This window comes from Pseudorca crassidens, chromosome 7, assembly GCF_039906515.1.
Source record: "Pseudorca crassidens isolate mPseCra1 chromosome 7, mPseCra1.hap1, whole genome shotgun sequence".
Classification (NCBI taxonomy): domain Eukaryota; kingdom Metazoa; phylum Chordata; class Mammalia; order Artiodactyla; family Delphinidae; genus Pseudorca; species Pseudorca crassidens.
Window position 1 is genome coordinate 74,761,539 of NC_090302.1, and position 24,307 is coordinate 74,785,845.

At 35.4% G+C, this 24,307-nt stretch overlaps 1 protein-coding gene across 1 annotated transcript in view; it reads right to left on the reverse strand.

Moving 5' to 3' along the window:
• Nucleotides 1-1,333: 1,333 nt before the first annotated feature.
• Nucleotides 1,334-24,307, reverse strand: part of PLAA (phospholipase A2 activating protein) — a 39,087-nt gene continuing 16,113 nt past the window's right edge. Inside the window, exons 5-14 of the mRNA XM_067744544.1 lie at nucleotides 23,956-24,123; nucleotides 23,137-23,272; nucleotides 20,890-21,059; nucleotides 17,144-17,301; nucleotides 16,239-16,458; nucleotides 14,088-14,159; nucleotides 11,143-11,211; nucleotides 8,544-8,645; nucleotides 6,846-7,010; nucleotides 1,334-5,812 (exon numbers count right to left, since the gene is read on the reverse strand). Coding sequence (XP_067600645.1) covers nucleotides 5,247-5,812; nucleotides 6,846-7,010; nucleotides 8,544-8,645; nucleotides 11,143-11,211; nucleotides 14,088-14,159; nucleotides 16,239-16,458; nucleotides 17,144-17,301; nucleotides 20,890-21,059; nucleotides 23,137-23,272; nucleotides 23,956-24,123 — 1,826 coding nt within the window. The 3' untranslated portion in view covers nucleotides 1,334-5,246. The remainder of the gene's footprint in view (nucleotides 5,813-6,845; nucleotides 7,011-8,543; nucleotides 8,646-11,142; nucleotides 11,212-14,087; nucleotides 14,160-16,238; nucleotides 16,459-17,143; nucleotides 17,302-20,889; nucleotides 21,060-23,136; nucleotides 23,273-23,955; nucleotides 24,124-24,307) is intronic.

The following is a 24,307-nucleotide window of genomic DNA, read 5'->3' on the forward strand; positions in this document are numbered from 1 at the left end:
AGATTACTAGCAGTACTTGCCCCATGGAAATAATGGTAAACATAGGAAATAGCATAATGTACTTTCTTAATGCATGCTATTTAGTTTACTTAAATTCATCTGTTCTTTGCAATGCTGCTCAACTGGTTGGTTTTAAATACAGTTGCAAACCATTGAGTAAACATTGCTATATCATATGCCTTAAATGTAGAGTGATGTTATCTCTATCACATCATATCTAATGAAAATATCATTGCCACTTGGACATTATACTTTTGTGATTTATTATAGTGTCCAGGAAACCCAGGGTCAAGTTTTAAGTCCCAGGAATTCATCTTAGGCCTAGCATCAATATCAGCTTACCTACTTTACAGAAGTATGTTGGTCAACTTTCTCCTCTAAAACTTCCATTACCCACCTTATTCTGAAGGCTGTTTTCCTCCATGACAGGCACGAGTGGTTTACTTTTGCCCTCAAAGTCAAGATCCTGCCTTTCTTAGTATCCCTGGAAAACAAGCATCCTAATTTCAAATATTAAACAAATAAAACCTGATAACCACTTTAGGAAGCAGACAGGTGGAAAAATATTTAAGAACAAGAAAACTTCAAAAAAATGTTCCCCCATCTTTGTTGAGATGGTAACTAGAATGCCAATTATACCATTTTTATTCTCCTAACCTCCTTTAGTTAAGGGAAGGAAAACATCACTAAGGAAGCTCAGATATGATGCAATCAAGTAAAAAAAAAAAAAATCAAACAAAAAACAAGTACTAATCACCTGTGAATATTCTGGCCACAATAGTCTAATTTCAATCTAACCAAGCCTTTGGATTTAGCTTTCTGTTTATAGGAAATAGGTGTGGCAGGCAAATTCTAAGAGGGCCACCAAAGATCCCTCTCCCTGGTATTCATAACCTTGTGTAATCCACTTTTTTTGAGTAATTTACTTCCAAGCAATAGAGTATCTTGATGTTGACGGGATGTCATGTTTGTGATTAAATTATAAAGATTCTTGTTGGTCCTGCTAGCAGACTGTCTCTTCCTGGCTTTGATGAAGCAACTGGCCATGTCAGGGAGGCCCACCAGGCAAAACTGATGGCAGCCTTGGCCAACAGCCAGCTAGGAACTGAGGTCCTTAACTCAGCAATCAAAAAGAACTGAACACTAACTACATAAGTGAGCTTAAAAAAATGCATCCTTCCCCAGTCCAGCCTTCAGATGAGACCCCAGCCTTGGTGGGCACCTTGATTGCAGCCTCATGTGAAACAAAGAAGCAGAGGAAGCAGCTAAGTTGTGGCAGGATTCCTCACTCACAGAAAATTTGAGATAATAAATGTGTGTTATTTTAAGTCACTAAGTATTGAGGTAATTTATTAAGCAACAGTAGATAATACAGTAGGGTTATAAGAATGTTTGTTACAAATACAAAACGGGAGTAGTTAACACTCTGGATTGGCCAACACACTTCAAAGTCAATGATAAAAAAAAAAAGAGATGGAGGAACTGTTGTAGATTAAGAGACCAAACAGCCATATAACCAAATAACTAAATTCAATACATAAACCTTGATTTTTTAGATTAGAGCCTTTAGAACAAAAGTTATAAAAAACATTCTTAGGACAATGAGGAAATTTGAATATACACTGGATATTAGATGTTATGAAATTACTAATTCTTTTAGTATGTGGTTATTAATAAGAATATTCTTTAAAATGTTTTTTCTTAAAAGATGCATAATGAATTATTTAGTTGATAAGTGTGTTATTTGTAACTTATTTTAAAATAATTTCAAATGGAAGTATTAATAATAAAGCAAATATGGCAAAATGTTAACAACTGCAGAACCCAGTTGGCAAGTCCATGGGTGTTCATTGTATGTATGAACATTTTCATTAAAAAATTGAAAGGAAGCACATGGAAAAATGTTAAATGAGCCTTCAAAATTGTATTTATAATGACAACTACACTGTGCTACAGACTGAATGTGTCTCCTCAAAATATGTTGAAACCTAATCTCCTACGTAATGGTATTTGGAGGTGGAGCCTTTGGGAGGTGATTAGATCATGAGAGTGGAGCCCTCAGGATTGAGGGGTTCCCAGAGAGCTCCCCCCTCCCTTCTGCCATGCAAGGACACAGGAAGACAGCATCTAAGAGCCAGAAAGTGGGCCCTTACCAAACACCAAATATGCCAGCACCTTTATCTTGGACGTTCCAGTCTCTGGAACTGTGAGAAGTAAATGTTTGTTGTTTAAGCCACCAAATCTATGGTATTTTTGTTGTAGCAGCCGAAACAGACTGAGATACTGTGTATAATTTTCTACAGAAGAATGCACTAGAATTTAGAGTAATTATAAATTATTTTTTCTAATGATTGAATAACATTCCCTATTCTCAGGTGGGTAATTTATATCTCAAGACCTCTAGGAAGGATGATACATCACTAATGATCCTCTATACATTTTATTATTTTTTCACAAAATAACCATAATATACAGTGATAACTGCTAAGGAAGCCATAACCCAGTCTTATCCCCAGAATTATCTTTGTGAAGGTTTTTAGCTATGCTTCTTCCATTATTTTAAGAAGATTATGAGGTAGATAAAAAAAATTTGTCACATTGTTATTTAGTTATAAATTCAGCTAGTCATGAAAAATAATCATAACATGCTCATTTTATTTATTTATTTATTTACTGGCCACACCGTGTGGCATGGGGGATCTTAGTTCTCTAACCAGGGATCGAACCCTGCCCCCCTGCAGTGGAAGCGTGGAATCCTAACCACTGGACAGCCAGGGAATTCCCTAAAATGCTCATTTTTAAAAATGTAATGCCAGAGGGGGACTACAATAGTTAATGAATTAGAGACAATGATAAGTTAGCTCTTTTGCAGGCAACTGTTTCTAATGCAATATGAAGGACATTAACTCCAAGACTTTTACCACTGGAGGTGATTTGGCAACATTTATCAAAGTTTAAAAATGTGCATTAACTTGACCCACCAATTCCAAGTATAAAATGTATCCGAAGGAATTAGTAAGAAACATGTGAGATTTGCCATAGCATTGCTTGATAGCTGAAATAGGAAACAATGTCAGATAATAGGAAATGGGCACATCGATATAACATATTTATTAAGGTGGAAATATGTGTACTATATGTCAAGTTTAAAAATCAGGTTATTGAACAATGTGTATCATACAATCCTTTTTTTAAAAATAAAACATGTTTACATACCAATTGATATGGCACAATATGTCAAGAATGATTCTCTCTGGGTAGTGGAATTATAGGCAATTTTTATTTAATGTGTGTGTGTTTTATTCAATGAATGTGCATTTTTCTATTCAGAAAAAAATAATAAGGGAATGGAAAAAAGTAACTTAAGTAACTTTAAGTAACTTAAAAAAATCTTTAAAACAATTAGATCACCACTTATCACTTATCTTTCAAGTGGGATTTTTTTTCCTTTTTGCTAAACTGTATTTTGTAATTTTTCTTCAATAAACATAACAGTATAATAAAAGTGGTTATAAAAACACTTGCACACTAATGGGAAGCAAACAGTGTTTACCATTTGCCACCCCTTACATTCTGAAGAGTAAACTCCTATTCTTAACGAAGACTTTACATCCTACCATTATTCAAAGGTACCTAGTATTGCAAAATATTGCAAATAAATTGCACTTACAATTGCATGCTAAACATGACATGTTAAAAAGAAAGCACTGTATTGTAAGCACTGAACCAGGCTGACCCAGTTACACTCTTAATGCAGTCATTTAACTTTGACTTAACCCCCTAAATCCCAATTCAACAAAAAGCAAAGCACAGGTAACTAATGGAACCAGCAAACAATATTTAACGTCTGGGTACACACCAGAAAATTGCAATTTAATACTTAGCAAAATACATATCCCCTCAATTTACATTTTACCCATGCTCTTTTGATATTCCAAAAGTTTTTCCTTGGACTAATCTAGACAATCAAACCATTCCTCTCTTATTGGGGAGGAACTGTTCTTCTTAGACTGCAATTTGGCATTAAGCCAGGAAATTCATGGTTCTAAATATCATAAATGTTGGGAATGATCCTCACTATTTCAGATTAAGAATAGTTACACTTCTCTTAAGAAATTAAGGTTCTCTTAGACACAACAAATTATATAATTAATGGGTTGGTTCCTTCTTGGTGTTAGTTGCTAGGATGTTCATAGACAAATTTGTGACCCCTCCCTCTCTAGGAAGTATGGCATGGTTTGTACTTTTCCTTTTTTCCATCATGATTCATCCCACTATCTTTACTTCTGAAAATAGAGATAACATCACCCTACATTTAACAGGATTTGGGAATTAAATATCCAAGTGTTTAGCACTATACCGGGACCATGTTAGAGGCTCAAAAATACTAATTTCCCATGACAGTCTCTGGACTTGCAAATAACAGTTTGATGTATTCTTGCTCGCTCAATTGCCTGATAATATTCAACACATTCCAAATTCCCTTTGATATAATGGAAATGACCAAAAATAGACAATCAGATATCGAAATTGGAATGAATAATGAAGTTACCTCAAATAGTGAAGGGGAAAAGAAACTGGATCATAAGCCTGTAGTCAATTTGGGGCTTCATCTGTCTGAACTGATACACATAACACAGCTTAGTAATTTGCTTTTACTTCAACTGAAAATAAGCCATCAAACAAACTTTCTATTTACAGAGGACTTAAATGAAGAAATTATTTTATATCTTTTCAATATATGGAATAATTTATAACAAACTTAATTTTAAAAATTCTAAAGTAGTTGTCCTAAAACAAAACCTTGAAATCAATCAGTGCTGTTGAAAGAATCCAGCAATGAAAATGAGTAGAGCAGAAATTAAATAAAAGACAACCACCAACAAGTAACAGTCTGGGGTATATAAGTAGTAAAGCAGATTACATAAATAAAAGCCCTTGTCTTCTCCTAGTTGGCTAAGGTAAGGGAACTACACCACTGTAGTTGTGTTGCTGTTGGTCATAGCTCATTCTTAATTTATATCTGAACTATTAAAAAACCTATCCCCATTACCCAGGAAAATTTCACAGTTCACCAGTGCAAAAATTTTATTTCTCCTTGGTTTCCCCTCCCCCGCCCCCACTTTACAAGATCTGAAATTTTACTTAATCCACAGCATTCTTTTCATCATCTGTAATCAGACATGTGAAATGTGAGGAAAAAAAAAAAACTTATCAATTTAAAATCTCAGTCCCCAAGCCCACTGTTACAGTAAATTCAGGATAAGTCTACAGCATTCACTTACTTTAGCTGGTTCTGATACCGAGGCATACTTTTTTATTTGAGAATCAACGCCTAAAGATTTGGCTAATTGTACAGCGTTTGAATCATCACTGATAAGTGTCCCAAGAGCCACAAGAAGTCTAAAAGTGGCTTCCAGGTCTTGTACAACTTCCAAGACTGTGCTAATTACTGACAAGCACTGAGCTTTCCCTTCAATGTTATGGTCTTTATGAAAACAAACAGAATAGTTCAGGGTTAATGTAGCCAGAGCAATGTGAATGTTCTTATTGCTCCCTGATTTCAGTTCTATTGCATGGGACAGTAGTGATTCTCTCTGGGACATCATGAGCTTTTGTCCTGCCTGGCCAACAAAACAATTGCAAAAAGTCCTGAGAGCAAGCAGCTGGTTTGCTGGCTTTCCTTTAGGGTTCAGAAGACTGATGAGATGGCTGCTGAACCAAGCTCCTTCTTTTTCATTGCAGAAGTTCTCATTCACACTGGGATGTTTAATTGATAACCGAAGAATGTCAAGTGCAGGAAAGACAATATCTATTGAAAAGAAAAATTCATTAATGTTAAAAAAAATTTTAAACATTAAAAATCATACGCCTGCTTTACAAAATGTGTATACTTCTGAAACTTGTGTTAACTGATTTTTCATATTTATAGAAACTGCATTTATTGCTACAAGATCACATTACTTTAAAAATATGGTAACTCTCCTGGGTTACTAAAATAGCTTGACATACAGTGAGTATTCAATAAATCTTTGTGCAAAGAATAGGATTGGGACCTTGCTTTTAAAAAATTCTAAAACAAGACCAAAGAATTGAGGGAAAGTTCTTTATAGGAGAATTCCAGTTCACAAATGCCAATAGGATGCTTATTATACACATTGGTAGAAGGATTTATATTTAAGGGACTGGGTAGACACCATGTAAATGAATGCGCTAAACAATCTTAACGTCATTAAAAGTGAGGAAAGCAGAAATTATGGGCCCTGTGATATAAAGGTAGTATGCAACATTATTTATAAAGGATATTCACCTGAAAAAACTACTGAACCAGAATCTAATTATGTCTAGCAGGAAAAACACAGATAGAGGAACACATTAAGTGATCAGCCAAATTCAAAATATAGGACATTTTGCAGGAAAAATGATTTTTTTCTCCAATAAATCAATTACATGAAAAAATAACGGGGAAGAGGACACTTTTAGAATAAAAAAGAGTTAATTAACTAAATAAAAGAAAACATACTTATAGCAAATGTTTGTAGCCTATGTTTAACAGGTCAGATAGAGTTTTGTGGATGGCTTGCAGGGAACCCACAAATGCTCTGAAAGAGTATACAAAATGGTCCATGTATGGGATCATTACATTACCTTCAGATTCTCTTAAGGTATGTGACCAAAGCAAGACTATGAGTTACAGTGGTATAGTGAATCCTTTTTGTGAAGTTTTTCCCAATGCGAATTTCAACTAACATGTCAACTTTTATTTAATCCAGAAACACCAGTAGTATGAAATTAAAAGATATAATTTCTGCTTTCTAGTTACATTTTAAAGAGTGTTTCTGTACCTTCAGGCCAGTTAACAGCTTTCCATAAAATCTGAAGTTGTTGGGCTGTGGGTTTTTCTGAAGAATTATTACATATTAGAGACAGTATCTTTTCAAGAAGTACCAAGTCATCCTCAGTTAACTTCTTCTCTTCCGATGCAGTTCCATTAAGTTCCTTCAGTTTACCTAGAACCCAAATCCAAACCTTCAATTTTCTCTAACTGTAATTAGGCAGATATATCACATAAATGCCAACATTTTCAATAAAAGTACTCTACCACACACCATGGGGAGGTAAGACTTTTCACAGCAATTATCAAAGACCATAAAACAAGAATAAGGCCTGGGAGTAATTTTAAGCTGAGTATAGTATAGAAAAAGAAAGATTACTGTTATGATTTTTATTTTACCTGTTGTCTTCTAAGATCTTCTAAAGCTTTTTGCTTTGAATAAGTTTTTAAGTATACCATATTTGTTATCATTTTGAATGCTTTTCAAAGTAATATTATGTCATATATAAGTCAATCCCCTACTTTCTCAGAGAGAAAATTTATAACATCTTTTAGCCAACTTATGGCAACTTCTATGACTACCAATGAAATAGTCAAAAAGCTAAATGTGTATTTATATTTAATTTATTGACTTAGTTTCATCTGTACATTTGACATCACATTTAAAAAAAAAACATTTAATTTGCTTCCCATAATATTGACATTTCATGAAACTATTTCTTTCAAACTCTTCACATGCATCTTCAATATCAGCATCTTTGTCATCATTAATGTTACTTTGAGTCATCTAACACTATTTCCTCAAAAGTTTTCATCTCAAAGAATAAAAAAAGGCCAAATTTCCATCACAAAAGGTTTAAGAAGATACAATGTCCAAATTTACAAATTTTTATCTATCATAACTGGAAACTTGGATCTATTTCATTATTCTTTGGCATTAAAAATTGCTTAACACTAACAGAATATTAAAACAGTTTATTAAGGGAATACAAAAAGAGATCTTTTATATTTGTACAAGAGTTTAAAAATGTCAAGTTGTCTAAAAGTGTGTATACACTTCTTTATTGTTCAAAAATAAAGCAATTAAGAAAAGACCTATGAATGATTTTTATAAAGACAGTATGAAGGATGATGAGAAACAAAACAAACCTCCCCAAAACAATAACACCCCTGTCATATATTCAGGTATGTATGTTATCTTATCTCAATAGACTCCCACCATAATCTTTGAGGAAAACAGAGCTAGTAATACTCTCAGTCAAAAATAAACAAACAAAAAACAAAACCTAGTCATTTTGTTTTGAGGAAAACATTAACAGAAAAAGCAATGAAAGCCAACTGAGCAGTTTCATTTTTACAGACAAGATCTTTGTTTTTTAAATGCTTTACTCATTCGTTTTCATTATTTTTTTTCTGAAATCAGTTAAGAGCTTAGGGAATGTGACTGATATTTTTCCCCTTTAATTTTTTTTCTCATTAAAGTCATCAAAAAGCATTTACTTATATTTGTGTAAGGTTTCTTATAAAGTATTAATGTCCATTATCAGATCGTGTATTTTTAGTTGACTCAGTTGTGTAATACCAAAATACAAGTCTCTATCATGTAAGCACCTGGTTCCCAGCACATGCTTAGGACAGAAACAGCCTTGAGAGTAACTCAAGGAGTCTGTGGATATGTGAGAAAACTATTTAATTAAAATACACTTACCTAATATTTGTGTAGGGTTTGCTTGATCAAAAGTGACAGCCTCTTTTTTAGGAAAATAAATATTCACTGTCTTAGATGCAGCTGATTGGTAGGCACTGTTCCCTATTTACAGAATAGAAGAAAGTGAAAATCGTTCAGAGTGGTCAAGAGCAAGATTTTTCTAACTGATTTTTGTTTTCAAAATTACTGAGATACATAACTATTCAGTGCATGCAATAAAATAACAACCAACTTCAGAAAAAAAGAAAATAAATCCGTAAGATTTTATATACTGTATATATTTGTTAATATAATAAATTTTAGTTTTTGGAATGGGAGCTTCATTGTAAAACAAAGCCTTTCCATTTCATATTTTCTACTTCTCTCATATTTTTAAGATTCAATCTAAATTGAAAGTTTTTAAAAGATCAAAGAACACAAAACAATTATGAAACTTTCCATTTCCTTCTTCTCCAGGCATACTAATCTCTCTTTTCTCATTCCAAATCATGTAGTAGGCATTGTCATTTTCTCCAATCATTTTCTACATCATTTTTATAAATCCCTCCCAAGTTGTAAGCTCCTGAAGGGCATATGTATTTACTTCTTAAGTCCCCATTATAGTAACACTAACTCAGTATCTGATGATGAACAAAAAACTGCCACAAGATGAAAATTCAACAATACTCAGTGTATAAGCTACTTCAACTAAAGCATAATTTAAATCTCATTTATGTCTTTCATTTCAAATCTTAATTTATACAACATTTTTGTTCTGATGTAAAATGAAGGTATTTTGCAAAAATATGAATAAAACATTTTAATCTTCTGAGTATATTAGGAATAGAAAGGGGGAAGGTAGATAAATGAAGAATGAGGTAAGTGCACAAAATTAATTCTAATTGCTTACAAAGCATAAAATATTTATTGACATGATCAAAGACACTGCCTGTACTCCTGGTTGTTAGAGTCTAGTTGTGGTAAGGAGACTGCAAATCAAATTATCATCCAAACAATTAAATACAATGAAAAGTTCTCTGAAGGAAAAGTATAGGATGCATTGAGAGCTTATGACAGACTAGAGGATCTAGCAAGAGGTATATGTGCATATCCAGGAAGTTTCACTGAATTCATTTAATAAATACTATACTGCAAAATTAAATAAAAAAGAAAAAGGAGGGAAAAAGCCAAACAATAATTACTGGTCAAAATAGCAAAGTAGAGGGCACAAGTATTCCCAAAGAGAACAGCAGTACCAAACTCCTGAGGTAGAAAACTGCATGCCATGCTCAAGACACTGATGCAGGCCAGTATGGAAGAAAAAAGGCAGAGAGGAATGTGATACAAGGCGAGAGAAAATAGTCAATGGGAAGCTATTACAGGGTTTTAATCAAGGGAGGGGCATAAACAGAGGACGACTGAGAGGCCAATTTGGAGGCCATTATTTCATTGGTCTAGGTGAGAGATGACAGTGGCTTAGATAAGGTATACAAAGGTCCATTACATATACCAAACTGTTAAAAACTTTAATTTCTTAAAAATGAGAGGAAGCACTGTTAACTTTAAGACTCTTTTGTAATACAACAGGTATAACATTACTAAGAATTTATTCCATATAAAATGATTTACATATATTTCGTAATTTTAAACTCTTATTTCTAGGAAGTAGATATAACTTTACAAATGAGAAAAAGAGAGGCACAGAAACAGAATGACTTGCTCAAGGTAAAACACATAAAAAGTAGTGGAACTGAGATTTGAGTCTAAGCATTCTCACTCCAGAGTCCTTAATCTTAATTACTTACTACATTAAACTTCAATACTGCCAACCAATGTTACTTTCACAATGAAAAAATAGCTTAAAAAATCACATACCAACTTAGTTCTCAAGTAGAGTGCTGGGTTTATGAATATTTTATTATGCTCAATAACATATATGTCACACATATTCCCTTGTATAGAATAATAGGGAAATATATATGCCAAGAGATCTGTCAAGCTTACAAGAGGTGAACCACAAGTTCGGTTCTGCGTTTTATGGCAGCCTATACAGAGTAAAAAAGTATGCCTGCATATATTCAACAATGCTAAACAAGTAAGATGTGTCAGGGTTTAGGCTGGATACTAAGAATAAAAAAAGTTAGTTGCTCAGGGGAAAGCCAAATATTCCAGGCCTAAATCGTAAAAGCAAATTCTTTCCTGAGTCCTCTCAATGTGTAAATAATATTCTAAACACATTAAGTATGTAAGAATGAAGTGGAAGAGATGGGAATAACTCAGATTTTGTAAGGATAGTGAGGAAACCAGCCTTAACACAGTAGAACAGCAGTTTTCAATCCTGGATGCACATGAGAAAATTATAAAACTACTCTTGCTAAGATCCCAACCCAGAGCAACATTAGATCAAGTGAGCATCGCTGGGGATGAGGTTGAAGTAGTTTTTCTAAGGTCCCCAGATGATTCTAATGTGCAGTAATGACACAATTCTGAGAACATTCTAAAAGCCAGGTCAAAAGTTTGGTCTTGATTTACTGTATAAAAAGTTTTCCAGCAAGAAGAAGATGCCAATTTCCTTAACCTTTCATTACATAAAAAAAAAGAGGAAATGAAAAATGTGTACCTGTAAATGGATCAACTCCAGCTATAGTAGCTCCCATACTTGCAGACCCGGGTACATACCGACCACCACCTAAAATGCAATAATACTCCTAGTAAGCATAGGTAACAGCAAATGATAAAGTTCAAACTGCTCCTTCTTTACACAGAATGACTTATTTTCATTATTAGTCACACTTCAGAATGACATCTTAATAAAACAGCTGTAAATTTAATACAGCAAAATGCTTAGAACAGTATCTGGCATGCAGTTAGATCTCAATAAAATTAGCCGGAAAAGTAATTCTCAAGTTATAAAATAAATATTACATGCCTTATATACTATAATTATAGAAGTTTAATGAATTATAAAAGCATTAATAGATTGGAGAGAAAGAAAGTCAGAAGTTTCCATAATGAAATGTGAACACTATTTTATTGAAATAGAGATGGGATTAGTTGGCACATAAGACAAATAGAAAAGAAACTAGGTAAGAGTTAGGGATGCTATGATAATAGCCCAGTCTCAGATTTGAGAATACTTGTAGCTGCTTTATTGAAAATGGAAAGAAAGAAAGAAACAGGAAAAACAAGTGCAGAGACAGAATCAGCAGGATTTGGAGATGTTCGGAGTCCTGGATCAGCCTTTGTGGGAAGAAGAAAGATGAGCTATTGTTCTAGCCCCTCTAAGCTTAATATTCAGGAGTTGGTATAACCAGTGCAACAGATACAGAAAAAGAAAACAAAACTAAAAAACAAAACTGCAGATGTGAACAGGATTCATTAAAATAATGAAGAACACAGAATAAGTCGATTTGCTGAGTTTTTACCATATGCTGGCTAGCATGCTAAGCATCTTATATGCATGAATCATTTAAATATTAATTAGAGATCATTATTATATAATATTTCAGAAGAGGAAGGCTGAATAATTTGCCCAAGGCATTATTATGAGGCAGAAAGTAGTCCTACACTGTTCCAAATGTGGTTCTCTGACCACCTGAATGAGAGTCACTGGTTCAATATGCAGACTCCCAGGGCCTGCCCATAATAATAGCCTAGTAGTTCTCCAAATTAGCTTCACTTTAGAAACCAATAGGGAGCTTTTAAAACTACCTAAACAGCAAACCACACCCAAGACCATATAATCAGAATTCCTGGGGAAGGGATCCGACTCTGAGTATTTTTAACCTCCTCACTAATCTAGTGTATCAGAAACTCTGGGTGGGACCTTGCAATAACTAACTTAAACAAGCATCCCATGTGATTCTAACTGACATTAAATGTTTGAGAATCATATAAATGAGGAAAAGAAAAAAGAATTAAGATTGACCTTAAGTGAGAAGCAAGATGGGTAATGTTTTGGCCCCAGTGCTGTTGGTAAAACTGGAGGAACAATATCAACAATAGTAATAGCTAACATATATTGAGGGCTTAAATATATTCCAGGCATTTTGCTAAACACTTTATATGTACTATACCACTTAATTTTTATAATATCTCAATACGGCAAACGTTTTTACCTATCTTTTGTAACAGTGTGGTTCAGTTAACCTATTAATTCCATAATTCTCTTGGACTTTTAGTATGCTATCTTGCATATCTCCATAATCAGTGCATCTTCTGAGTTACTGACACTGTGCAACAGTGAGACATGCTCCAGTTACGATGGCCCCAGTTGTTCTCTTGATTTTGTTGGTACTGTTTGAAGCTTGGTATATTCTTTCTGTTCCAAAAAAAAGCTGCTAATGAGATTCAGGAACTCTGTTGTTCTAAGTTTCAGAGCATCACTGTGCCTGAATATGCTGATAGAGAAAGTTATCATCTTATCTACTCTTCAGATCTTTACTGCCTTTTCAGGGTCACCAAAGACTTCCTTAATAGCCATCATGCTATCACAACATTTAGCTTGATAGTTGGTTTCTGTAGTACACTGGTACACTGCACAGGGTACAGCTATTTATTTGCATCTGGGCCACCAATGCATTCTTAGGAGAAGGGAAGCTCACTGAGAGCAGTTCACAACTTCATGATACTGACCCAAGGTTGTGTGTTGGTCCCATCTATGGTTTAGAAAGGACTATACGGTCACTTTTAGAGCTCACAGTACTAAGTCTGCAAGGCCAATAGATACCATAAATACTACGAATTTCTTCCCAAATTTGGTATATTGTCCAGGAACTCTGGCTGAAGATCCAACAACAGCATCATAAAATACATCAAATGCTATTCTGAAAACAGAGATTTCTTCAGTTGTATTAAAGTCCAATTTTTTTCCAGTAGTGTTGATGCTGAGGCATGCATACCTTTGGTAAATAAAGTCACTTTGAAGAGACACCAACACCTCCAGGGCTTCATGAAGGCCATTAATAACTTAGATTAGGAAGACTAATCCTGGGTAGCTGGGTGGACTGTCTCCTTCCATGCTAAAGGCAAATTATGCCTGGGCAAACTTCTTGACTGCACTGCTCCATCCAATCTCAGGGACTCACATGGCTCCTTCTCTGCTCGTGATCAGTAGCATCTCGCCAGTGATAGCACTCATGCTGTGTCTTGGTTGGTGGATTCCCCTATTATCTAATTTCACAGATAAAAAAAATAGGCTCAGACAGGTTAAGTAACTTGCCAACTTCTCATAGCAAGTAAGTGGTAGAGCCAGATTCTGAACCAAGGTCTGTCTGACTCTAAAATCTATGATCTTAATGACTCTGCTCTCCTTCCAGGAAGGACCACTGGAGAAAATGATGAATTTTAATAATATGTTATTAAAAGTCATGAGGAAAGCTATAAAAGTACTCGAGGAAAAAGAAAAAATTAGAAGTTAAAGAAAAGGAGATCCATCAAAATTGGAAACACAGATAATAAGGGAATTATCAGTTACTGGATAATATCTTCAAAATGTAAAGCTGTATAATACAAAATGTTATACATTTAGTGAAGAAAGACATATTGATCAAAACTGCTTCCCACCTGTAAAAGGATCTGCTGCAGGCAGTGTGTTAGAAGATCCTGATGAAGAGCCTGGAACATACCGACCACCACCTGTGCATGCAAACAAAGAAAAGTCTCAAGTACGCCAGAATCCTGCATTTCATAAATGGCACATTGCTTACATCAGAAGACTCTAAATTTGGGGAGAAATAAAAGAGCAAGGCTGTCCCATGACAGAATAAGAGGAGTTACAGTCAGAAGTCTTATAGTTGGAAAGGTTAGTAAGAAACTAAAATTTCAGTGATTCTCCAAGTTTTGCTTTTGTTAACTTTAATCCTTTATTATATCTTAGCTTCTGCACTTAAATATTAAAATAACTAGGAATTCAAATACAAAAAGATAAATTGCAGTTGGTCTCTGACCTAAATAATATACACATACAATCAGTTCCTGTTCCTATACGAATTCACTAGAATTCCTGCTGCTGTTGTTGCTATCAAACCACAGGCACCAACTGTGAATCTTTTAGAGAACCCCTGGGTTCATTAATTCATGTGTCAAACAGTGCATTCAGTGCTGAGATCTAGCAGGGAACAAGATTGCTTGTATCCACTGAAGCTTACAACCTACTGGAGAAAATCACAAAGGGGATGAGTGGTTCAAAGGAAACAGGCTTCCCATTTATACAATTACAAATGTGTGGTGTGTGTGAGTACGTTTTGTTAGTATCTCTAAGGAAATAATCAGAGGTGTCTACAAAAAGATATATCTAAGGATGCTGACAGAGTTTCAGAGGAGCAAAAAAGCCAAATTGTTGTTAGATTTCCAGACAGAGCCAGCTGCTTTTCGGTCCTCCATCCCACAAGATAGCTTATGAAATACAGTACTCTTTTGTACTGTAGACTGATATTCCAACCAACAGAAATATACAGGTAATAAACATTTTTTTTTCTTGTTCTGTCAAGTGCATCTGCTGGGAGGGTCCTATCATTTATAGTTCATAGTGAATCAGTCTGATAATCTGTTTAAGTCAACATGCAGGTGAGATTAACTTTATTATGTGAACAAACAATGGAATTTTGAACTAGAAGGAGAGGAGATAATTTAGGAGCATGAAGCATCTGTGAGGGAAGAAGAAAAAAAAGACCTGAGACAAGAAGAGGATATGGGATCCTTGCAATACGAGGAAGAGCACTAGCACATGAAAGATAGAGTCAGAAATAATAGGAACCCATTAACAATAAAGTGTCAATTTCAAATTTTTATTTAGAACTAGCCTTATATCTAAGAAAAGATAGATATAGGGCCAGCTCTATATCTATCCCATATCATGGCCTCAGTTCCCAGGGCCCAGAGCTCAGGCTAATACTTCTAGAATTAAACTCCATTTCCAAGGATCCCAGACTCAAACTAATACTACTGGGATTATAATACTACTGGCATGAGAACCTAATCCCATTAATAACATTTTAGACGCTGTATACTATGTTATAAACAACTGACTTAAAATGAACAGGAGGAGGGCTTCCCTGGTGGCGCAGTGGTTGAGAGTCCACCTGCCGATGCAGGGGACGCGGGTTCGTGCCCCAGTCCGGGAGGATCCCACATGCCGCGGAGCGGCTGGGCCCGTGAGCCATGGCCGCTGAGCCTGCGCGTCCGGAGCCTGTGCTCCGCAACGGGAGAGGCCACAACAGCTGGAGGCCCGCGTACCGCAAAAAAAAAAAAAAAAAAAAAAAATGAACATGTGGAATACAAATAACATGTAAACTAAAACTACCCATAGTTCAGTTCTAGATTTGATGCATAACTAACTAGTTTCGCCTCATGTGAAAACAGAATTTCTATTTACTAAATTTCACCAAAATATATATTTTAAAAAGAAGCAATAACATGAAGGAACTTACAGGTTTCTTTTCATTTCAAATGACTGAATTAGTTTCAGTTTAATTTTATTTAGTTTACAGTGTGGCTGTATTTTTGAAAGAGAACGATTTACAACTGTTTCCATAAATACAAAATTACTATATAATTTGAGTCTCAAAAATATGTATCTGCGGCAAAAACCTGCTGTAAATCTTGGTTTTTATTTAAACAGCTAATCATAATAGGTGTTTAAACACAACAAATAAAGAAAAAAGAATAATCAACATTGGTGGAAGTATATAAGACTTAATACAAACCCTAACTTACCTGTAAACGGATCTGAAAAACTGGGATTCCCAAGTCCCAACATTTGACCTTTTGTGTTATCAATAATAAATTTAGCCACCTGATCCAAAAACATAGGATTCAAATCATTCTTCTGCAAGAAGTTGTATGCAGTTAACCAGGGATCGTCAGTGATGTTATATGGCAGTTTATATGATGGTCCACCTTCGTTGACATCAATTGAGAAAACATAATCAAACTCCTTTAATAGGAATATAAAAAGGAGATAAGTGATTACTATCTGTTCACATAAATTAATGACATACATAACACAGATTTATGTTAATAATTATAGTGCTAAACTTTCTCCAAAGCACAATTTTAAAATCTTCCACTTGGCAAATAATGTTTAATAGCAACCATATGCATGTGGTGCAAGAATAGTAGTTCACTGGCAGGTAGATGTGGGGGATGGATTATTACTACATATTAATTGTAAGACCAAAGGATGGTTTCCAATTAATTGATCTCAAGGCCAAAAGTATTAGCTGTTACCTTACCCTACTCATGAAAACATGCTGGCATTATAAGCACAGCCCTGCAGGGTCCCTCATGGCCTGTCAAGTTAAATATAACTAGGCACAAAGCATTAGATGAAAGGTGACACAGAAGCGCCTAATCCAAAATGGTTGGGAACAGCTTATCTATGTAACTACCAAAAGGCAAATAATGGCAGTGTCCATCACAAATGCAGCTCTCTCTACATGCAAAGATATCAAAAAAAAAAAAAAAAAAGTCTACTTCAAGACTAAGAATCTCCCCATTGAAATCTATTTTTAAATGTCAAAACACCAAAGAAAATTTTATTAGCATGGGGAAAGGTAAACAAAAACTTTTAATTTGTCTAATGCTTTAAGATAATAGCAATTAGAAAGAAGTCGACATACTTTCCCTTCATATAAAACTTTTCCAGATGTTTGCTGATTAGCACCAGATGAGCCAACAACATCACCAATTTTTATCCACCTCCCTTCACTAACACTCCACTGATAGGCTTCGACTTTCTCCCCATCTCTGATTAGGCGAGTCTGTCCTTCTCTAGTACCTTAAAATAAAAATTTTAAGAATCAAAGAGAGAATGGCAGAGTAAATTTTACAAACATTAGATCGAAAAGTTTTAACATTAAAGTTTATATATAAAAGAAAATATGTATTTTGGTTTAATAGAAAATTTTATGAAACAAAATATTTTAAAATGTAATTCTACTGGAAACTGGCCAAAAAGAAAATAACAGTTTAAAAGAAACCCTACTGCGACTTCCCTGGTGGCGCAGTGGTTAAGAATCCGCCCGCCTGCTGATGCAGGGGACACGGGTTCGAGCCCTGGTCCGGGAAGATCCCACATGCTGCGGAGCAACTAAGCCCGTGTGCCACAACTACTGAGCCTGCACTCTAAAGCCCGCGAGCCACAACTACTGAGCCCACGTGCCACAACTACTGAAGCCCGCACGCCTAAAGCCCGTGCTCCGCAACAAGAGAAGCCACCGCAATGAGAAGTGAGAAGCCCACGCACCGCAATGAAGAGTAGCCCCCTCTCGCCGCAACTAGAGAAAGCCCGTGCTCAGCAATGAAGACCCGATGCAGCCAAAAATAAATAAATAAATTAATTAATTAAAAAAAAAAACTCTATTAAGTAAAGGATGGTTAAAAACATGTGATTCTACTAAAAAGCAGCTGGCTGATCGAAAATAAAACAAATTTTATTAACGAGTATCTTCTGACAATACTTCATTTCAGTAAATGATTCTCCATTCTTCTAGCTGATCAGGCCAAAAAGAATAGAAGAGTGTGATTCCTTTCTCTCAATTCTAATCCTTCAGCAAATTCCATCAGCTCTATCTTTAAAATATAGCTAAAAGACTACCTCTTCTCACCATCTCCATTGCTACCTGTTGGTACAAGCCACCATTATTTCTCCGTTGCACTGATTCAATGGCCTCCTACTATAGGCCCTGGAGCACCCTAGAGTCTATAACACTGGCTGTTTATTCTGCCTACGACATTCTCCACACAGATGTTAGCAAGATTTGCCCCCTTGTCTCCTTAAGGACTTTACCTGAAAGCCACATTCTCAGCAAGGCCTTCAGTGGCACAGACTGCTAGCTGTCCTCCAGAGATTCCTGCTCCTATTCCAATGGGTAGAGCTGTAGCTGTCTAGTCGAAGACTACCTTATTCCGCCCCCTTACATTTTGTAGTCCCTAGATTACACACTGAGTAATGGTCAGTGGAATCTGGGTAGGTGTGATAAATGCCAGTTCTAGGCCTAGTTCATCATCTTCTACCCTCCCCTCTTATGCTGTCTAGTGGCTGAATATCTATAATTCAGGGGGACCCTGCAAGCACATGATGAAGATGGTGATTTCAGCATGGGTCCCTCAATGACCCAGAGGAGTAAAATTATTCTACGAACATGTTCCAGCATACCCTGCTGTCAACTGAACTTCAAATGTGCAACAAATAACCTTCTCTTGTGTTAAGCCACTGACATTTTAGGATTTATCTGTTACAGCAACCAGTGCTATCCTAAGTATTATACATTTCCTGACCACTGAATTTCAAACTCCTGTTTTATTTTTTATTAAAACTCAATGCCTGCTTTACTTTTCCCATAGTACTTATCTGACATACTTGTATATTTACTTATTAACTTTTTAATTATCTGTCTCCTCCTGTACAACATAAATTTGTGAGAACAGAGATTTCTGTCCCTTTTGTTGTCTGTATTCCCCAGAGCTTAGACCAATGCAGAGCAGACAGTAGGTACCTAGTAAATATTTATTGACTGTGTATATATAGACAAAAAAATTACATTTTTGCAAAGAACTGTAAGAATATTAAAAACATGAAATAATACAGTGGTGTTCAAACTTTTGGTTTCAATATTTCTTTACAGTCAGAAATGTTATTCAGAAGCCCAAACAGCTTTTTTTATGTAGGTTATATCAGTTGATTTACTGAATTTGAAATTAAAAATGAGAAGAGCAAAAAGTATATTTACTTCATGGAAAACAGTAATAGATCCATTACATATTGAATAAGTAATAGTTCAATGAAAAATAAGTATAGTTTTAAAAATTTAGTGAGAAGTCTGGCATTGTTGTACATTTTTGTAAATCTCTTTACTGTCTCTCTTAATAGAAGACAGCTGGATTATCATACCTGCCCCTGCATTTAACCTGTTGCAATCTGTTGCTTGGTTGATGTATACAAAGAAAATCCAGCATCACACGGATAATACAGTTGAGAAACAGAGGACTAGTTTAATAGCCTTTTCAGAAAAATGTGGATATTCTACAAGTAGTAGATCCTAAAGGTTACAAATTTAGAATCTGAAACTGTATCAATGAACTTTTCATGCTCTATTATACTAAAATCCATTGATCTTATACTCTGAACAGTTCTTTTACCCATGTATGATTTTGTAAGACCATGAACTGGTCATTTGGAAAATACTGATTCACTGAGCTATGCAGATCTTCCATATGATTACACATTTTATTATTCAATATAAAAAAACTGCATTTGTTAATATTACCACTAATATCACAAGTTTTCCAAAATTCAATTTTCACTTGGAAGTCTGAATTTTATCTTTGGCAACGAATGCTGTCAGTTGTTTTCCTTAAAGTGACATTCTCACTTTGTTCATTTTCAAAAAAATATCTGCCAAATACCTAAGCCTGAATAACCGTAGTTGTTCTTTGAAATAAAAATGGAATTCCCTGAAAAAAGGGAGAGTTCAGCCTGCAACTCAAATGACTGCAGAAGTACTTACCCCTGAGGCACATGGTACTTCGGTAAACTGTATGTGTACTTTACATTTTGTCATCCAGAATGTTAAAAAAGACACATACTAAAGGGCCAAAATGTAACAAAATTAATTTTTAATGCTTCATCAGGGACACTCCTAAGGGCAGATGGCATTTTTTTCTTTTTTAATGACGACTGCATACCAGTGAAGAACACCATGACTACCTGAATAGTTTGGTGCCACTGCCTCCATCTACGTCCTAAGGAGCCAGCAGTTCTACCCACCACCGCTTTTATACCATAAATGTAGATGATAACACAGTGTAAAAGGTAAATAACATCTTAGTATTATAAAACTAGCTTTGACCACATGGATATCCTGAAAGGATCTCAGAATCCCCAGGGGTCCACGGACCAAGGGATCATGGACATATCCAACCTAAGATTTCATTTGAGACAACTACTGTCCTCTGATTTTAAAATCAAATGATCCCTAACGCATTAAGCAGACATTGCTTTATTTAAACTCATTTTTATTTTTAGTCTCTACAACCTCTCAGAGAATCCAATCAACCAAAAGGTATTAAATGAGTGATTTCCGAACACCTACTATATACGAGCTAAGTATTAGGTGATTTATTTAAAGAAAAAGATTCCTGTTTATGGGAACTTAGCTCGAAGTCTTTAAAACTGTGAGGCAGAGGCAAAAAGAACATGATTTTTCACTGTGGTTATGCATAATAAAAAGTCTCAAAGATCAGTACCTGGCAATGAGAATAATACTGAATGACTTAACAAAACAATCTTTTTTTCTTGTCACTCATTATTCCAAAAGGCAAACAAGGCAGCATTTTTTACTACTAGATACATTGAAATATTTACCAGGTTCATTCAGATGTTCCCTCCCAGGAAGCTGCTCAGCATTAATGTCCCCTAAATCACCAGTTTTGGAATCAATGGTTGCCTGAGAGAGTTCTCTTTCAAAAGCCTTGATTTCTTCAGCACTTGCTGTCCGATCCTCTGATTCTGTAAACACTCTAATAATACCATCACTATAAGGAAACAGAAAGTGATTTTAAGTCACTGCCACAGTAGGTTAACATTATCACACTTCAATGATCCAAAGCAAAAATAATCTGTATTTGTGAATACGAGAAATGTTACTATGTATTTATTGCTGAGTGTAGAACTATGCCGATTTCAGCACACTACCCTCTATTACTTTCTAAAGCAATGGAAAGGGTGGAAAAAGACTATTTAAGGAAAAAGTTACTGGGAAAGAACAAAGAAATATATATTTAACACAATTTTCAATTCCAAATTAAATATTTACCCTCATAAAAATCTACAGACATAGCATACACTTTTAAAATGAACATTACACACATAGGTATTATGGTATAAAGAAGGGTAGTAAACTGTTTAACTTATAAAGGGCTCAAATACCCAGGACAGGGCTTAGAAAATAGATGCTTGATATCCGTTAATTAGAAATGCATGGAGCCTGTCCTTACTATGCCATTAACTAGCAATGTAACCTAACCCGAATCAAGAAAAAAACAGCTTCACCTCTGGAATAGATGACAGTCCCAGCCTCTATTCTCAGAAAAATGACTTCATTTCCATAATTTCTCTTTGTGAAATTTTGGGGTAGGGGAGACAAGTTAGCCACTTTCAACTGTACTAATCCTACTCAACTCTGCAGAAAAACTTTCTTACTTAACCTTCTACTAACAGCAGTGTTACCCCTTTATTTTTCTTCAACTTTAAATGATTTTAGGGTAAAAATAACTAAACCAACAAATCAACCTCTGGCCCAGCCAAGGAGTAAAATACATCCGCTTTATTAGACACTGTATCCCTTATGGCTGTCGCCCTTTTTCCTCTTGCCTTCAGTGCCACAGTAGTCTATAATCCTTTCCCTCATCCATTTCTTCAAAAATCTCTTTCTATCTGTCTCCTCTCATTTACCTTTTTCTATCATTTTCTATGAAAATGTGATGTCAAAAAAGTCACTGCTAACATCTTTCAAAGCAAATCCAAAAGCTTTCCTAACTTTCCATTCCTTAACCCCTTCATGTACTTATTGACACTGATCACAATCTCCCTCCAAAATCTCTTTTCCATCTCTGAATTTCAACATCTGGATTGCTTTTTGTTTAGGCTACTGGCTTCTTTTTCTACCCACAGTGTATCACAAGTTCAGTCTTTAGTTCTGTTCCTCCCCTTCTATGTTTCTTCCCTCAGAGAAAGATGCCCTATTGCTTGACTCTGGAAGCTCTGTGCCAATCTTGATCTTCAGTCTCAGTTGCTACACTAGGACCCAGTCCAAATGCCCATGACCAATCTGCATGAGTGTGGCTTATCACCACTCGGATCCCAGGAAGTTATCACCTTCTTCACCAAACCAACTCTCACTCTTGTCCATTTTTATTAATGTGGACTTCTAATCATCCAAAGTTTGAAACTCTATCCTTTTTCTGACACGCCCCCTTCTGATCATTTTCCCTCCGCATTATCTCATTTTCCAGTCTTTTATCCATTAGCACTGCAGGGTCAATATTTCACAACTTCACACCTACTACTGCAATTGCTTACCAACTTGGTTTCCTGCCCATTGTCACCACTAGTTAAATCTAACCTACGTATTTAATAATTCATAAGTTCTGCTTTAATCACAGCACTTCTTGCTCAAGAGCTACAACCCTTTAACCCCAAGCACTGAATCTAACAAATGCTGGGCATTCCAGGTTCTCCATAATTAAGCCCCACGCTACCATCTTCCCCTGTCACCCACTGTTCCCCAGCATTGTTCCTCCACCATTTTCCTTCATTATCTTTCAAAACCCAATTCAAATTTCTTCTTCTCCAGAAAGTTTGCCCACACCAAATCTCTAACTTCTCTAATTTCATGTTTCGACTGCAGAACTTACAGTGCAATACTATTATAATATATCATGTATCATTAGTGCAAAACCTGTTATACCTACTACTGTTTTGTTTAGTAACACAAATGTGCCTGTGGTCTCCCCAGTTCACCTGAAATTCCTATGGCTTATCTCTGTGCACTCTAACACCTACCTAAGGCCTAGACACATATTATTGATTGATTGACTAGAATATGAGTACCTCGCACCAACCACAATGTCACCATTGTCTAGCACACAGCAGCACCATATAGACTGAGCTGGAAGTCGGATTGTTTGAGCACATTCCCCATGTTTCCAGATTCTCAGAGATCTGTCTTCTGCTGTTGTCACAAAATCTAAAATTAATGAATACAGGAAAAATTAGTTTGAATATATAAAATTAAGTACATTTATATATACCACCTTTCTAAATAGGCATACTGATTTTTAAACCCCAAGTATTTATAAATTATAGCTTTAAATTTTATGTATTTGTCACTTATACAATATACAACTTCAAAGAATCACATTTTTATATATTTAACATCTTACACACTATACTTTATACCAATAAATTATAAGAAGTCTTTCCTCAGATGCCCAAGAACTTTTTTTTTTTTTTTTTGCGGTACGTGGGCCTCTCACTGCTGTGGCCTCTCCCGTTGCGGAGCACAGGCTCCGGACGCACAGGCTCAGCGGCCGTGGCTCACGGCCAAGCCGCTCTGTGGCATGTGGGATCTTCCCGGACCGGGGCATGAACCCGTGTCCCCTGCATCGGCAGGCGGACTCTCAACCACTGCGCCACCAGGGAACCCGCCTAAGAACTTTTTACAACACACCATCAAGTCTGAATTAATATAAAGATGATCATACAGTTTCCTCCTTTAGGAAAAAGATACTTATGAAATAAAGTTACTAAATTACTCAAGTTACAGTTAGTAAATTGATTTAAATCATTAGCCCTCTGCCCCCCACCTCAAGATGGAATAGAACAATGCTCAATACAAAATTTAAAATATGTAGTATAAGACAGTCTTACCTTTACAATTTGGAAAGACAGATATGCTATAAATATAATTTGTATGACCATAAAATACTTCAAGACACTCGCCAGTGATTTGCCACCTTCTAATACTAGCATCATTTGCACAGGAGAGAAATTCTGTTTCACTCAAAATTGCCAAGCCTCTTACACAGTCTTCATGCCCTGTATGAAAAAAAAAAAAAAAGAACATGATAAATCAATAAAAATGGATCATTTGGTTGATGGCTCTATGTATTTTATTAACATTATAAAACACATACCAGTGAATATTAAAAACTGATTTTCAAGTTAGAGAAATACTTTTTTTTTTTCCAGTAGAAAAACCTGATAGCCAAAATTTGTACTG